The 14134-nt window shown below is 38.4% G+C and overlaps 2 protein-coding genes across 3 annotated transcripts in view; both read right to left on the bottom strand.

Annotated features, from left to right (window-relative positions):
* Positions 1-458: 458 nt before the first annotated feature.
* LOC114136712 (C-C chemokine receptor type 3-like) lies at positions 459-7975 on the bottom strand. 2 transcript variants are annotated; one of them, XM_028004913.1, is made up of 3 exons: positions 7875-7975; positions 7540-7716; positions 459-3239 (listed from the first exon to the last, which is right to left on the bottom strand). In XM_028004913.1, exons 2-3 carry the CDS (start codon positions 7701-7703, stop codon positions 2276-2278), a joined length of 1128 nt encoding a protein of 375 aa, XP_027860714.1. In that variant the 5' UTR covers positions 7704-7716; positions 7875-7975; the 3' UTR covers positions 459-2275. The 2 variants fall into 2 exon arrangements, with proteins under 2 accessions (XP_027860714.1, XP_027860715.1); XM_028004914.1 differs by having other exon boundaries at positions 7866-7935.
* Positions 7976-10048: 2073 nt separating this feature from the next.
* LOC114137111 (collagen alpha-1(XXI) chain-like) overlaps positions 10049-14134 on the bottom strand; it is a 59368-nt gene continuing 55282 nt past the window's right edge. The window contains exon 32 of the mRNA XM_028005639.1: positions 10049-12170. Within this exon, the coding sequence (XP_027861440.1) occupies positions 11983-12170 (188 nt within the window). The 3' untranslated portion in view covers positions 10049-11982. The remainder of the gene's footprint in view (positions 12171-14134) is intronic.

The raw sequence follows: 14134 nt of genomic DNA, 5'->3' as shown, positions 1-14134 counted from the left end.
GCTGCTGTGTTGTAATCAGGTCTTTTCAGTTCTCTTTGCTGGATTCTGCAGTAGAAATAAATTCTGCCTTTTGTTTCCTCCTCACAGTCCCTCATCTGTAGATGATCGGCTCCTGGTTCCTGGTTGACACCAGGTGGATTCTCAGTTCAGCTTGTTGAACTAAAAGCAGTTAGTGTACACAGGAATTGCATTCATGGGTGGAGAGAGAGAAAAATCCTCTTCAACAAGAAGCAAGTTTAGCAGCAATAGATATGAACACATTTTACCTTTGAATTTTCTTTTTTCATTTAAATTAATCAGTTAATTAAATTGATCCCCCTGTTAGTCTATAAAAGAATAAAGTGATGGACAGGTTATTTTGGTAAAGGACTGAGCAGCCTGACTCTGTTCATAAGCCCAGTATTTGGTCAGCATAAATGATTCATTTCAGTAATAACATGTAAGATGAAACACAGCACTTATTTTTTAAAGCAATACATTTATTGTGCAATAGCAAAACATATGAACATATGAACATGAAGAATATAATGACAAATTATTATCATGTGGCTTTTTATGGTGCTGGATCAATCTTACTTCTAGATGTCAAAGAAAAAAAACAGAATTAAAACATAAAAAACAACTGAGAACAAACTCCAGATTCTCTGCAACCAATATTCCAACAGTAAAAAACAAAAACAAATACACGCAGGGTGGTATCCAATTATATACTGTTATGTACATATATACACTAGTAGGCTTTGATTGAATAATATCAGGGTATACAGTAATACTATCTGCAGAGTAATACTCTAAATTACATGTCATTTTGTGCAGTAAAGTAATCCTGGTAACCCTAAACTGAGACTTAAATTGCCCTGACATCACAGGAAAAAAGAAACTTAAGGAAAATATGCATATAAAACCAAACATAAGTTATAACTGCAGCAGGTTTACAGCATAAACATGTCAACTCTGACAGTTTTTCGCTCATTTGTGTTTAATCTGCTTGAAAACTCAGTCAGCTTTGCTTGATTTCTTCTTGTGTGTCTGATTCTGCAGTAAGAATGGTGCTGACTTCAGTCTTCTTTGATGGCGGGAGGAGAGGCTGGTGTGTCTTTAATTTGCAAAAGCTGTTCAATATTTAAAAATGAAAATAAAGATGATCTTTTGTTATAGCTTTGGTTAGCATTTTTACAAGATACCTTCTAAGCCACAAAATACTGACACTGCAAGCTAACATTGTGCAATAAACCCCCAGCAACATCTGCTCCTCTCATAAACCACAGATGTTGGTGTTGAGCAACACACACATGCCCACACACACGCCCACATAACAGTTTTAACTTTTCTGAATCTGATACTGAATTTGGTATTCCGATCAATATCTTTGCTGTTTCCCAGCACCCTGGACAACTCATGCTAACACATAACTGCCCAAACCGACCCTTAAAAGGTTTTGGAAGAAAGCATGCACAATCACAGGATTTGAAATGGCATGTTGTCACTGTTCAACAAAATATTTAGGACCAGATCTAATGATTCATCACTGGACCAAACCCACAGTATTTTAGCCGCAGTGACTGGAAATGTCTCCGGACTTTTCTGAGGAACGTTACTCCAAATTCTTTGGAGGAAAATTCACCTGTTATCAGACTGTTTTTGGAGTCCATATCTAAAACATTTGCAAGAAAACGTAGTTTGGGAAGCTGACACAAGATCTCATTTAAAAATGACACATCTGTTCAAAACAAACTGCTAACATCACCTATGTTGCAATGCATAAGGCACCGTATCAAAACCTAGCATGTGATCATGGAAAAGTTGAAATATAAAAGTGAAACTAATACTACTAATCCTATAATATCAGTATTGATCTTATACTCATAGCATTAATTCCATCTGAATTTCAGGCCAAGCAATTCCTACAAAATGCAAAGCTTTTGTACAAATTTACATCATAATGATTAAATGATTATTAAATTTTTTGACTTGAACTTTTGAAGTAGTTTAGTGCTTCCTTATTTTAAAAGAAACACAGAACAAAGTAATAAAAAGGGATGCTTCTTTCTTCATACAAAATGAGAAAAAAGGAAAAATAAGGAAATTCAAAGGAATATCGAATTGAACAATGTCTTTGTTCTCCTGCAGTTTTATTCCTTTAAAGGTGCTTTCAGTCTGAACAGTCTGACAACCATTGCTCTATTTAATGAATTTATTGAGCTGCTTACTATGTCAAAATAAAATGCAAAAACCATGAAACTTTTTCTTGCATGTAACGATCACGCAGTGGTTTTTAGCACGAAAGCCTTCCCCCCGTGTTTACTCCCTCCGTTGACTCGGTGGAAACGAGAGTTTTCAGAGCGTTTTCAGGAGTGTTTAAGAAAGACTCGCTTTGCTTCCCATCACTGAATTCAGTTCCTACCGTGGGAATTGCTGTTGTGTTGTCTTTGTTGACCAAAATGTGCTTCTTTAAGCCTGGGAAACATTTCACCAGCAGCTGTTTGAAGTGCTCCTGGAATTTCCTTTCCATAAATGTATAAAACATTGGACTGATGCAGAAGTAAATGTACGCCATGTTGCGGGTGACATGAAGAGCGTAACCGAGTTTCTTTTTAGCTTCACAGCTCAAAACAGACTCATATTCATAATGCAGCAGTTCTACAATGTTAAAAGGGATCCAGCAGATGAAGAACAACACTACGATCATAAATATCACCCTGACTGCATGGAATTTAGAAGCCGATCGGGACTTTTTGACAGTAATCACAATCCTAGTATAACAAAATATGATAATAGCCAGAGGGAGGATCAAGAAGACACAAAGCTGAATATAAAATCCAGATTTTTTGAGCTTCTCTACATTCATACCATCAATATGAGCAAACTCCTCACAGTGCTCAGTGCCCCAATGCCTATAGGTGCCATGGAGGATCATGGGCCTAATGCAAGCCAAACCACTGATCACCCACACCACTGCACTGGAAATGATAGCATTGCGTCGACTCCTTACATGTACTACGGGCATAAAATGTACAAAAACAAGGTAACGGTCAAATGTTAGCAGAGTTAAAAAGAAAACAGAACTGTAAAAACCCAGGTAGTAGACACTGAAGACGATCTTGCACATAGCTGAGCCAAAAATCCATTCAGATTTCTGCATGTAGATGGCCTGGAAGGGAAGGCTGCTCATTAAGATCAGGGAGGATGCCACCAGGTTCAGCAGCAAGATGTTGATCACAGTGTACAGCTTCTCAAACCTGGAGGGACGATGGTAAAGTATTATTTTGGTGTAAACATAAATTCTCCAACAGTCAGAGCACAAATTATTATCTGTGGTTTTAATTTTATGCAAGTCTGTGAAAGGTTCTTCAAATAAGACTTGTGAGAGTATTAGCCAGAAATTTCTTTTTTTTTTTTACTTTTAACATTATACCAGCATATTAAAAGGTATGTACTGTATGTTGATTAAATCGTTTTATTCTATTAACTCTGTCAGAGCCCCGACAAAAATAGAAGTTTGTCTCAAAGTAGATTTAAGCAATATCCTGGGGGCCAATCTTAAAATAACAGTTTAGTTGCTGGAGCAGCTGGATGGCTCTTTTGGACCTATGAGTCAACTTAGGGCAGTAGCCTCTCCAACAAGCTTCTGCAGTACGTTGGACATGGCAGCGGTTTTCCAAGTCTCAGCTTCGGCCAGATGGATCTTTAGAATCCCACTTTGAAGGTTTTAATCTTCAAAGATTAAAACCCAACATGAGTTTTCTCAGCATTGCAACCTTTAACAATACTCATTATCTAGCCTGGACTGATCATCTACCTCCCAACATGCTAACTGTCCTTTCATAGCAGTCCTTTAGCTTCCACACCGTGAACTTACAAAAAAAAAACTGGGAGAGGCAAGGGTAAAAATAAACTTCTCCTTACAAATGGAGGAAACTGAGCTGCTTCTGCAACTTTCTCTACTATTACATTACTTTAAAGCATAGGAATGGTATAATGGAAAACTTTAGTAGTTCACCAACAGTACCTTTGTAAAACCATGGTATACACACAACCTTTACAAAAGAGTGGTGCCAAGTCTTTATTTGAAGGGGTGTGCATAAGACGGGCGTGACACTGTCATAAATATGAAGGCGTCTTCATGAACATTTGACTGTTGTTATTAAGTATAAATCAGTAAAGTAAAAGTAATGACACTTTTAATGCAAAGATGTCTTTATTTCAATGTCTTTGTTATGACAACTTGACATTAGCTAAGATATCATAATCTGCCATAAATATCTTATAACATGTATTAATATAAACATAATATAACATAAAATCTAACCCCAAAAAAGAAACAAAAAATCAACTGGGCACACACATCGTTCAACCAGACATAAACCTGTGCACATATTTTGTTTTCAAACTCCACTAAAATTTATTTCACACTTCAGGTTGCAACAAAACACACTACAGTGAAACACTTTTGTGTAACTGTTTTTTTTTTTGGAGGGGGTGGGGGTTCATCCATACCGCTTCCCATGCCCCCCCTGCAATGGCACTGCCCCCCCCCCCACACACACACACACTCCAGGGGCCACGCCCCACACTTTTGGAACCACTGGTTTAATCAAATATAAATTACGCTCTGTGAAGGCCTCAGAGGTCCAATAGAGAAGATGAGTGAATAAACAGCATCATGAAGGCCATGGAACATGGCAGACAGGTCAGGGAGAACATTATAGAGAGGTCAAAAGCAGAGTTGGATGATAATAAGGGGTTTAATGGTGCAGGTATTCATACCGAATATTTTCAGTCTGGGTATTTCAGTTTGGGACGCACATGAACCAAACATGTTGTAGTTTTAAACCTTCACACATGCAGTTTTATCAACATTTTGAACAAAAAACACTGTTCCACCCTGAACCTTTAAAAAGCAACACCAAAACAAAGCATTCACCATAACTAACATCTGCTACAGTGGACCCCCACGTGTTATTCACACAATCACCTATTTGTGGATTTTTCTATGGAACAAAACTCCAAATTAATGGGAATCCTTTTAGTCACAGCTGTTTTTCATTTAAGATATTCAAATAAAATGCAGTTTGGGAAGCTAAAAAACCTGGACACAATGCTACTGGACATGCTATTGTCTGGCATATGCAAAGCAGCCAATTGAGGAGCAGCTTTTTACTTTCCTTGACTTTGATTGGCTGTACCCCCAAGAGGGGAAATAAGGAAGACTGTGGGTGCTAGCTTCAGCAGCAGCGCTAAAATAGTTTCCTCTGTTTGTATTAATGCACATTACAGTTTGTTTGGCTCTTAAAGTCTCTCTTAGAGAGGTTCTCACATATTCCTGGAGCTTGTATTCTAAAGATTCTTAAACCAAAGCTTAAAACATAATGGTTTACAGATGATGTTGATACAATGAATAGCTTTCTCTAAGCTGAACTCCATTGCTCAAGCGTAAACATCACCAGTGACCTTCAGCCAGTTACTGGAGGAACGGCAGACATCCAATGCACTGGTGAGGAGGGGTCAGACATCACAATGTTTTCCCACTAGTTGAACTCTAGTGGTGCCTTCAAGTACAACTCCTAAACTGGATTATTTACATGTCCAAATGTTGGAAGAAACAACAACCTTGATTATATTTGAATGGTTTAAATGTCTGACAATAATTTTCTTAAACGATAAATGAGCTTCTGTATGTTAGAATCAAATAAAACGAATAGTTGCTAAGACATTGTCAGAACAGGGCAACATGCTCTGTTTTTGTCTTCAATGCGTCACTGCTGCCCACCATGGGGTTGCGCATGGACATGGCAGATATCTTACAGAGGATGTCCTTCCTGTCGCAATGCCTCTGAGCAATACATCTCCAGTTGCAAAACAAACCCCCACATTTATCATGTGTGACATGTATCATGTCACACATGATAAATGTTCATGATAGGAGATTCCTTGAGGAATATTTCCTGTTATTCCAATGTTTTATTCATAATTTGTGTTGAATATTAATTTGTCGTGGAATGCTGGGGTTGTTCCCATTGTCTGGTGTGAACTTTGTGTTGGTCTCCTCCTTTGCAAATGTTTAAATGGTGAAAACAATACAGCGCTCAACACTTATTTTACCCACTGTTGAGTTTGTGAAATTGTTTGAGGATTTCATAATACGAGCTTTGAGTTAATGTAAAAATCAGCTCATTTTTTTTCTGTCAGAGTGCTTCTTCATAACTGGATGTGAGATAAAAAAAAAAGGATTTCAGTATTTGCTGAGTTGGGTTATTTACATTTGTGTAAATAAAAAAAAGATTTTCAAGATAATCCTTATCAGGGAAGAACTGAGACATTTCACTGCATTTTGTTGGCTTTTATAAAGGCCAACAAAACGTTTATAATCCTGTCGTCTGGTTTGTGCTGCTTTGTTGTACTGTTTGGTTTTTATAAAAACGTATTACCCCCTTGCCCTTTGTGCTGCTTTTATGAATCAATCACGAACAACACAGTTTGACTTTTTTTGATAAAACAAGAAAAACTCTTAAGCTGATGTAAAAGCTTGTTTCTATAGAATAATGACAAATAAATAAAAATGAGAGAAAATAAGAGATTGTATAAATATGACTGTCAACTAGTAGCATCAGGTCTCGCAAAGTGAAATGATTGTTCAGAGTGTATGTGAGCATTGAAGGATTTTAATTCACTTGGTGCTCTGTGTGTGTGTGTATTTGTGTGAGAAAGAGTGTGTTTGATTTCTAGTTGGCAGCAATTAGATTCCAAACTGTTTGTGTTTGCCCTTTCTCACCGAATCTGTTCATCACTGTTACAAACAGACTTTCTAGGAGCAGCAGGGTGTTGGGGGGGTGAGGGGGGGTTCTGTTTTTAGGCGCCTCAGGCTTGGGTCTCTGCTTTCTGCAGATGATGTGGAGCAGCAGTGTGTGAAGAGACCAGGGTGAAGATCAGTTCCTCCCAATCTGGCTCATGGTTTTGAGCCAGAAAAGTGCAGAATGAGTTCTCTAGGTCGGGGACAAGGTCCTGCCCCAAGTGGAGGAGTTTAAGTATTTTCGGGTCTCGTTCCCAGGTTAGGGAAAAATGGGGATCGATAGGCAGATTGGGGCTGCATCTGCAGTGATACAGGTGTTGTACCGTACCTGTCTGTTGTGGTGAAAATGTATCACAATCTACCAGTGGATCTACATTCCTACTCTCATCTATGGTCACAAGCTATGGGTAGGAATTGAAAGAACGAGATCGCAGATGCAAGTGGCCAAAATGAGTTTACTCCCTTAGCATAAGGGTGAAAAGCTCAGTCACCAGGGCAGGGGTCAGCGTAGAGACGCAGCTCCTCCACTTTGAGTCTTCCTTGGTGCAGATATTGTTAGAGTAGAGGCTTAGGCCATGAAAGCACATGAAATCAAGGTACATGAAATCTAAGCAGAAAATAACTTGAACAACAAGGGATTCATGCAAGACCTTGAGCTAGCACATTCATCTACAATGAGTCTATATGAGCATAACATTTATACATATATATATGCCTGCATTTTTTAAACAATTTGGTGGTTTACTCACCGGTAGATAATAACCAGAACCAGCAGGTTGGTGATAAAACTGAAGACAAACATGAAGTAGTAAATGTAAGACAGACTTGCTCCCAGTTTGTTATCATCATCCCTGGTACACAGTTCAATCTGCTCTTCTGGGACTCTGCTGGTAACATAACTGATGTTTGTCATCTTTGAGCAAAATCTGTCAAAAACAGAATACACAGTTTCATGCCATGTGTTGAGACTTGATAATCATCATTTTAAAAACCATGTTACAGTAAGTAAATAGAAAATAGAGCAAGAAATGCATGTATTTAAGAAATAAGGGCAATATTCAAAAGCAAAAATTACTTTTCTCACCACTGATCCGACCAAGAAGCTTCAGGCTATGATTGTGAAAGTCCGTCTGATACTAAGCGACTTGTGTCACCCAAAGAACAGAAGTTTCAACTTAGTTTCTGTGTACATGCCTCTGCCTGATTTCAGTACATGATAACACGGAGCTCGACACAGTCTGTACACACAACATCTTATATAACAATTTTTTAAATTATAGCTGCAGCTAGGGTACACCACATTACTATGGTTTTTGAGCAGTTTAACTGATAATTCTACGAAAGGAAATGCTCAAGATAATCTTCCTACATGACTTATGTTAGAATATTTTTTCTGTTGATGAAGATGAAGATTACCAAGATATCCTCAGGGAGAAGACTTTGCTCAGCAGCGGAAAGGTTTGCAGAGAAGAGTCTGACCTTATCAACTTGTGGTCTTCCTTGACGTGTTTATTACTGACTCCATACCAGACAGAATCACATTGAGGAACGTGTGACATTACCTGAAGTAACAGTGGGAATTGTTTTGATCGGCGCTTATCATTTCATTTATTTCAAAGAATGTTTGTAAGCTTGACAGAAATGTGGACACATCATACAGAGGATGACCAAGAAAGAAAAAATATTTGTCATAAAATGATTGCAGTATTTTGTAGATGCACTTTTGGCTGCACAGAGTCTGTGTGGATCGGTCTCAATCAGGCTGCACATCTGGACACAATTTTCCCCCATTCTTCCTGGCGAAGCTGTTCCGTGTCCGTCAGTCTGAGTGGGGATCGGCTGACAGCTATCAGGTTGAAGTCTGGGCTTAAATTCTGCCACTCCAGAACATCCGCCTTGTTGTCTTTAAACCATTGCAAAAGACTCCAGTTTCCACATTGTCAAAACGGGGTATTCACATGTAGAATTGTGGGGAGGGAGATTAGTTAAATACAATCTGGAAATAAAAGGATGTAACATAGCAAAATGTGAAAAAGTGAAGGGCTGCAGATGCAATGGATTTAGGCCATAAATCTCTGTGTTACATTTCCAGCTGTTGTATATTTACTCTAGTACTGTACATAAAGATGCAACTTTTATTTAAAAAAACTATGTTTTTTACATATATGTTAAAACTATATGTCACAGTTTTTCACACCACTGACAGTGTTGTGAAAAGGCAGAGGTGACCGATTTTTACACAGATTATCTTTCTCATACCATGCTAACTGGAAACAACCAATCAGAGCCAGGAGGATGGTATTGGTGGTTGGCTGTCACAGATATGTAATAACACACATTTCAAAGAAAAATATGACACTTTCAAGTACATTTCCAGGTAGCTTGGCGTTCCTCATTCCTTTTGGCTCAGCGTAGCTTTGCAGTCTGCTTTTACTGTTTTTTCTTTACTGAAATACAATTGGCCACATGCTATGCTCTTTGCAAGAAGGGGAACCAATCACAGTCGCTGCTCACACCTGGGATTTGGAAATATGTCTAATCAGCGCCATGTTTGATGTTAATAAGCTTCTATGTTAATTATAATGTTACATATAGTAACGTCATAATTGCCATAAAATGATTGCAGTGTTTCGTAGATGCACTTCTGACTGCACAGAGTCTGTGTGGATCGGTGTCAATCAGGCTGCACATTTGGACACACACAGCCTGACTGAGATCGGTGTTGCTGTTTGTGGGGAGAACTGTTTTGTTGTTTTTCTTTAGGGGGGCCGGGGGGGGGGGGGCGGTGTTAAAATAACTAACATGTTCACATTTCAGTTTTATGCTGAAGCTTTTACAGGTGGTGTAGAGTTTTTGGAGCAGAGTGATTCTACATGTCAACACATCGTCATATGGTTTCAACAAGTTACATGGTTCTTTAAAAGCACTCAGAAAACAACACAGTAATGCACTATTAGAAAATATAATTTTCTTTCTTTTGGATACTTGAGTATTTTCAGAAATAAGCACTTCAGTACTTCAACTTGAGCAAACCTTTGACTGAGCAGCTTTTCCTTGTAGCCTAATAGGATTTGACCATGAATATGAATACTTTTACTCAGTTGCTACACCTTGGTTGGCATGCTGGTTGGTATGATGTTCTTGGTCTTGAAAGCTTCAACTGCACTCCTCCATATAAATCTTCTGTAGTCAAACACTTTCCCCTTTATCTTGTTTGCAGCCATCTTATTTGCTGGTCACATCAACATTAACACCACATGGTTTGGTCCTCTGCTTGTTTATTTACACAAATACATGCATCAGAAACAAAACAGCTCCATTACGGTCTAGCAATGCAAAACGCAGCATTAGTAGATTGAATAATAATCATGGATAAGGATAAAACTGAACATAAATACTTCTAACCACATAATACCTTTAACTATGAATGGATGATACAAAGACAATTAAAGCCCACTTAGATTGTTGCCGCAAAGTTACACATGACTATTTATGACATCTTTAATAACATTAGCTGAGAGCTGGCCTAGACCTGTGGTCTAGATTTTTCAAATGAAATGCCCTCCAATTAACACATTAATGAATCAGGCACAACTCTGTAACCATGGATACATGAAACGAATAACACTGTCTCTTGCATCTGTTTGCAAGTGAACCACTAAGGTGCCAAAGACAGAGAAAATAGGATCGAGTAAGTTTGATATAGCATCTTCAAAAGCAGTCTGTATCTATCAAAAGCAAAAGAAGAGCAGCGAACGAGTGATATGACCATCAGATGAGTTGTTATAGTTCAAATTACAGACAGAAAATGTCAGAATACACAAAAGTAGATTTTTTTTTTGTTGCTCATAGAAGTACATACACATAGAAAGCACCCTTGCACAAAGCCAAAATTCTTCAGGAAGGTTTCGATACTGTTGACTTGGTCTCCAAATCCCTCAGCTCCCTACCCAGTCCAACATGTGAGGAATGAATTGAAAAAACAAGTCTGATTCCTACATACCCCACCTCCTACTCGGCCAAACTACAGACACGGTGCCACCAGTTACCACAGCACATCTGCAGGGTTCTGGTGGAGTCCTTACCAAGACAGGTCAGGGCTGGGTTGGCACCAAAAGGGGAGACAGGATTCTATTGGGCAGGTGGTCATAATGTTTTGCCTCATCAAAAATAACAGTATATTCCATTCAGGTTATCAACATCAAGCATCTAATACACCAGGGTGTGACTGCTGCAATGAAAGTGAAAATACAGATACAATGCCAGGACATAAATACTGAATGGTTTCCATGACAACATTTCCAAATGAATCTGAATCAGATATTGAGAGAAACAACAAAACACAAAGCAGGTAACAGTCCCTCCAGGATTTCATGACTGTTTTTGTGATTTTTTTACTTATTTATCTTTTATTCAAAATCACTGACTTTGTGGGGATCCTCAAGAATCCCCACAAAGGGTTTTAATGAGGAAAGCCCTTTCCTCATTAAGCCACTTCCAAAATTTACATCTGTAACAGAAAAATATTAGAAATAAAAAACATGAATAAAAAATAAGCAGGCAAATTGAACAAAAACTTCTTTAATCTTTACAGAACTTAAATAACTTGATTTTTGTTACTGCCCATATTGACCACGGATTATAACTTGGCATCAAGTAAGGCTGAGGAGGCAGTGCTGTCGAAGTAGGAAATACTGCCACCTGCAGGTGGGAGTTAGCATCTGGAAAAGTTATAATAAATGCACAATTATGCATTAGTGTGGAAATGTGGCATAAAAATGTGGGAATCTGTTGATTGTGAGTAAATTTCTGCAGTCGTGGAATCGCAAAAAACTGGAGGGACTCAAGATTTTTCTGTTGAGGATTTTGACAAACAATCGTCAGAGAAAAGCAGAGGTAGATATTTTTATTGACCAAAATATCAGTCTCTCCGTCGATGGATTAAAAGCATCCCCTACTTTTCAGTTCAGGAATTAGGAGTCATCCGGGACGGTGTTTGGAAGAGACTTGGCTTCTGGGCTACTGGCTGCGTTTCATGGTGAACATCATGGTCTTAGACCGCCTTTCCGACGTAACGAGGTTCCGACTGCCTCCAGTGCAATAATTCCCACATGGTCTCTTTTGAGGGAGTCAGCAGTGATACAGTGAATGACTTCCTCCAAACATCTGGATGCAGAGCTAAAACCAGTTTTTCAGACATCCGGCCCTTTATTGTAATGTTGCCTGTGGTTGTAGGTCCGATAACACATGGACACATCGCAAACTCCTGGAAGACCAGGGATGCCCTGTTTACCGGGATCTCCTTGTAGTCCAGGTTTTCCTTGAATTCCCTGACTTCCTGGATAGCCAATACCGTCAAAGCCTCGAGGACCCTGCATCCCTACAGTAATAAGGAGGGACAAAAAAAAAAACTTAGCGGTAAGACTTTCAGGAAGTACTCAGCCAGATACTTGGCAGTGAAGTTGATAAATCTTTTAGAATTGAAAAGAAGCTGGATCGTATGTTTTTTCGTTCGGAGGCCCTTGGATGTGAAAAGTTCTTCATAAGACAAGATAAACTGAACACATTGCTAAGGATGTATAAATAACTTTATTTTGTTAATTTAAATTTGAAGTATTGTCAAATGTTGGTCAACTTTACTCAATCTAATGATGACTTTTTAGAAAAATATTCGGCGGCGATACGTTTTTGTTGTTGTTGCTTTGTTCGCTATGCAGTATTTAACTGCAAACAGCTGATGTAGGAAATCTAACACACACATCGTTATACACACACATATAAATCCAATGTTACAGTTCCAGCATTTATATATTGCTGCATTATGCAGCAATATATAAAGGATTTTTCAGTACTTCAGGATCATTAAGTACATTTTAATACGAGACAGAGAAAACACGAGGAAACAAATTTAAAGAAAAAAAAACAATTTAATCTATTAGGGGAAAAACGTTATCCAAAACAACCAATGAAAAAGTAATCAATCCCTAAACTAGACATCATTTTGTACTATGGATCATTTTCTTGCTGTAGAACTCATCTGTGTTTGATCTTAACAAAACAAACTGATTTCTGGACATTCGCCTTTCAGGATTATTTTTGATTCAACTTAGTTGAAACAGTGAAATATCTAAATCATACATGACTGCAGATGTTGAGGACTCACGGTGGACATTACTGACACTGATTCAAACAAATGGTAGAATTATTCAGACTCAACCATCTTCTGATATTTAGACGGTCCATTTTGACCACAAAGATCGTAGTATCGAAGGAATGCCTCCAAGCATGTTATAGGTCACATTTAAGGAATAATTTTAGTTTTTCAAACACCACTGCTAACCACTGCTGAGGTGTTTACGTAATTTACTGAACAAGCCATCCAGGTAATCGTGGGAACTTTAAGTCTCAGGAATGCATGAAATGAATATCAATAAGCCTTTTTCAAAAGTGAGAAAATATGGTTAGGTCTCTGAATTTGTTGGGTTTAAAATGAAAGTAGCTGTTGAAGGCCAAGCATACTGTGTATTCATTGGTTGACAGCATGTTCAGACTTGCCTTTGGTGAGTGCTTGGCTCAGTTCAATAATTACAGCTTCGGTTTCCAGAGAATCCAGAAGAACTTGGCATGTGAATTTATTATCCTAACTTGAAAAGTTATCTGGTAATATTTGAGCTGCTGCTTTTGCTTCTTTTTAGAATCTTTAGAGCTCCTTGGTTGCATGCTTTAAGATTGTTTTCCATTTGAATTCAGAGCGGTTCTGAATGCATAGTGAGCCAGGGTGAGAGTGACCTTTGAGCTGAAATAAGTTGTTTATACTGAAATTTCATTTCAGTTCTGTGGGTGAAACAAACCCCCTGATTTCAGACCAATCGTCCATTTAGAGGCCGTTTGGTGCTGAAAGTTGACGGTTCCAGATGGTTTAGAGTAAAATTCACCCTTTTGTTTTCTTATCCTTCTCAGAATAATCCAAAGATCAGAGTCAAACTATGGTCATAAATTCCTTTTTTTCAGGCTCCTGGGATATTTAGAATCTCTTGAAAAAAGCTGGATTTAAACAGCCAAGATTGAATGTTTTTCAGTTTTTCTGGACTTTAAACATCCTTCAATTCTGTTAAGAGTCATTTGGACCCCGTGTGAGCATTTTACCTTCTCTGTAACTCCAGCAGGGTGGCACTGACTCAAGTTTGGGGAACTGACGGTCTGATGGGACAACGCCCCCGCTTCCCTGCTGTCTGACCGTGACATCCGCCTGATTCTTCCTGAGTGTCACGCTAAAACTGCAGAAGGGCTAAATCCGTAGTCATGGAGTAGAATCTTTGTTTTGCTGTTGACTTATATTTTCTC

This window comes from Xiphophorus couchianus, chromosome 21 (genome assembly GCF_001444195.1).
Source record: "Xiphophorus couchianus chromosome 21, X_couchianus-1.0, whole genome shotgun sequence".
Lineage (NCBI taxonomy): Eukaryota > Metazoa > Chordata > Actinopteri > Cyprinodontiformes > Poeciliidae > Xiphophorus > Xiphophorus couchianus.
This window is presented reverse-complemented; position numbering and strand designations above follow the sequence as displayed.

Coding starts and splice junctions, on each gene's coding strand:
- LOC114136712 (XM_028004913.1), bottom strand. CDS start 7,703: ATGACAAACATCAGTTATGTTACCAGCAGAGTCCCAGAAGAGCAGATT. Junction 3,240..7,539: donor GTTCTGGTTATTATCTACCG/GTGAGTAAACCA, acceptor TCGTCCCTCCAG/GTTTGAGAAGCTGTACACTG.